Source organism: Austrofundulus limnaeus, unplaced genomic scaffold (genome assembly GCF_001266775.1).
Source record: "Austrofundulus limnaeus strain Quisiro unplaced genomic scaffold, Austrofundulus_limnaeus-1.0 Scaffold32, whole genome shotgun sequence".
NCBI classification, from domain to species: domain Eukaryota; kingdom Metazoa; phylum Chordata; class Actinopteri; order Cyprinodontiformes; family Rivulidae; genus Austrofundulus; species Austrofundulus limnaeus.
This window is the reverse complement of record NW_013952434.1, coordinates 1,687,055-1,689,858: the sequence shown is the minus strand read 5'-3', so window position 1 is coordinate 1,689,858 and position 2,804 is coordinate 1,687,055. Positions and strand designations below refer to the sequence as shown.

The following is a 2,804-nucleotide window of genomic DNA, read 5'->3' as shown; positions in this document are numbered from 1 at the left end:
GTGTGTGTGTGTGTGTGTGTGTGTGTGTGTGTGTGTGTGTGTGTGTGTGTGTCTGGGGAGACGGGCTGATAACACATACAGATGAGGCTGCAGCACCATTATGGCTGGCTAAGCACCTCTTGTTTCTGCTTACCTCTGCTTTGAATTCCCTCTTATAACAGTTTGTGTCTGAATATTGGAATTTGAATGGAAATCCTTAATTACCACCAACAACAAACCATTAATGAATACTAATTAGGGTAATAGTATGCTGAAAACAGGCCAGAAATATCATGGCATTGAGTGTTGGAGGATAAATTCAAACTGTTTACAGCGTTTGCTGTTGAGGCTTTAGGAAAAACAACTTTTACGTATTAGCTAACAATGCACAATTACTCATACGAATTCTTTATTTAATTTTATTTTAGGACTGATATTTCCAGCAGTAAGATGCAATATAATAATGTCATAACATCATAATTCTTTAACTAGCTATTAGCACATCAACTAGGTCAGAAATTAGTTTTACTTCTCCTTACTGAGGTTGTCTAAAGAGCTATCTACTTCAGGTAAGATACTGATTGTTCATAACATGTCCGAGAACACCACTTCTAAAAAGTCTGAATTATTGCTTTTTTATTGAATAGAACCAAGGTATGACTTGTTTTGTAAGCAATACTGAAGTGATAAAATTAGTTGGTATAATTTTAGAGTGACAAAAAGAAAAGAAAAAGTTTTACCAAGTTAGTGTGCTTCAGAAAAGTTAGCAAAATTTTATAAAAATCATACATGTCACGTTTAAGCTTTTGCAGCCAGACGCATGGGCAACTATTGATCCATTTAATTGTCACAGCATAATGATCTTAGTTCACCAACTTAAATCATTATGACAGATCTGTGATCCAAACATCATCAAATAATTTTTGCAAACTATACAAAAAAATCTCGCAGAACTACAAGCCTTCGTATTTACTCTCTGGAAAAAAGGAGCGAAATCTCCCCAAATATGAACTGAGGGGCTTTTAGCTGCTCCAAAAAGCCATTTACAAGCTGTGATACTCGCCAAAAAAAAGCGTTGTAGTGAACCAGTCCCACAGGGAGCTTAGTTGACTTCAGACCATTTTCCCTTAAGGTGATTTTAAACTCAAAAAATGCATCAATAAATCAGTTTTATATGAAAGATATAATTAAACACATGGAGGTTTTAGCTTCTGACACGAACAGAATTATCACAAAAATCCTAGAAACATGAGTTGTTTCCATGTTTTCACATCAACAAAACTGATGAAGTCTTAAAAAGTCTTGGTGCATGCCTCTGAGTTGGCATTATGTATCAGCAAACTGCGAGTGCAAACATCATTGTGTTGTTGTTGTGTGTAGATATAAACATTGTTGCAGCAGCAAGACTGGGGGAGAAAAGAGTGGGAGGGATGGGTAGATGAGTCGAGGGAGACGGAGAGATGGACGGATGGAAGAAAAGAGCATATGGAGAGCTGTGGATGAGCATTAGGAGCCCATAAAAACAGCTCATTAAGAAGTTCAATCTGTTCATYGGAGAGAGAGAGAGAGAGAAGGGAGAGAAGAGAAGCGAGAAAGAGGAGGTGGGGGGAGAGGAAACCAGGGGACCGTGGATAGCAGGGGGAGGTTGGCAGGTTTTAACTGTAAACTGACAAAGCCGAGAACACACACATATACACGCACATACACATACTGTAGTCATAAAGGCACATATGTGCAAGCATGCACACACACACACACACACCTGGCCACATTAATCTTTGGAAGCAGGCTAACAAAAACCCAGCTGATCCCCTTGAAACTACTTGTGTGAGTTTGTGTCTGTGTGTCTGTAATTTGTGTGAGCAACCTTTAACTGTGTATATATAAATTGACTTGTTCTCAAAAAAAAAAAAAAAATCCCAAGATGTTTCCAGGAAATGCAACCTTTCGTAGTAATTACTTTATCTGGTTGGAGGCTGGACTCAAACAGTGACAGCAGCATGGAGGCTGAACCAGTTGCTGCGTTCTTATAAGGATAAATTGAGCTGCGAGCATCGTGTCACTGGTTTTTACAAAGTAGTGTGACACTGTCCCCGTTACAACTTCTCTCCTTTCTTTTATTTTCATTTTCTGATTTATTGTAAGTCATAGCCTTTTATCGGCTGGCTGGCTGTGACAGGGGCAGGATTGTAGTGAAGAAAGAGGTGGTCAAAGCGAGAAAAGAAGAAAAAAAACAACAGATGCTGACTCCAAATTAGAAATCTGGTTTGATGGGAAAAGGAAAAGGATAATTATCTTAATGTTTCCAATGATTTCTTAAAATGTGGTTGTGTGTTTCCACTCAGAACCAAAGAGAACGGCTTTGAGCGAGAAGGCCCGATGCACCCGGAGGTCCACCCCAGCAAACGGCCATGCACCATTAGCCCCGCCCAGCGTTTCAGTCCGTCCAACGGGCTCTCCTACCAACCCAACGGCTTGCCCCATCCGGGTCCGCTCCCCCCGCAGCACTACAGGCTGGACGACATGGCCATCGCCCATCATTACCGCGACACGTACAGACACCCCGCCTCCAATCATCGAGAGATCCGCGAGCGAGCCAGGCCCATCGGTAAGGCTTTCATGTCAGATTGAGTTTTCAAATCATTGGTACACATACAGAGACAAGACAGGCATTAGGGCTAGGATTCTTAACTTTTTTGACCTCGGGGCCCAATTTATTGAACAGAAAGTGGCACGAGGCCCAGTCAGACATTATCAATGTATGGATCAAAATGATAATTATTCTAAATCTTGGTTTAATTATTATTGTATTTACATTATAACTA

The 2,804-nt window shown here is 40.5% G+C and overlaps 1 protein-coding gene across 2 annotated transcripts in view; it reads left to right on the top strand.

The window, feature by feature from the left end:
• Positions 1 to 2,804, top strand: part of runx1t1 (RUNX1 partner transcriptional co-repressor 1) — a 64,960-nt gene that overhangs the window by 48,847 nt on the left and 13,309 nt on the right. For both annotated transcript variants that reach the window (XM_014005790.1, XM_014005789.1), the window contains exon 6: positions 2,325 to 2,587. In XM_014005790.1, coding sequence (XP_013861244.1) covers positions 2,325 to 2,587 — 263 coding nt within the window. The remainder of the gene's footprint in view (positions 1 to 2,324; positions 2,588 to 2,804) is intronic.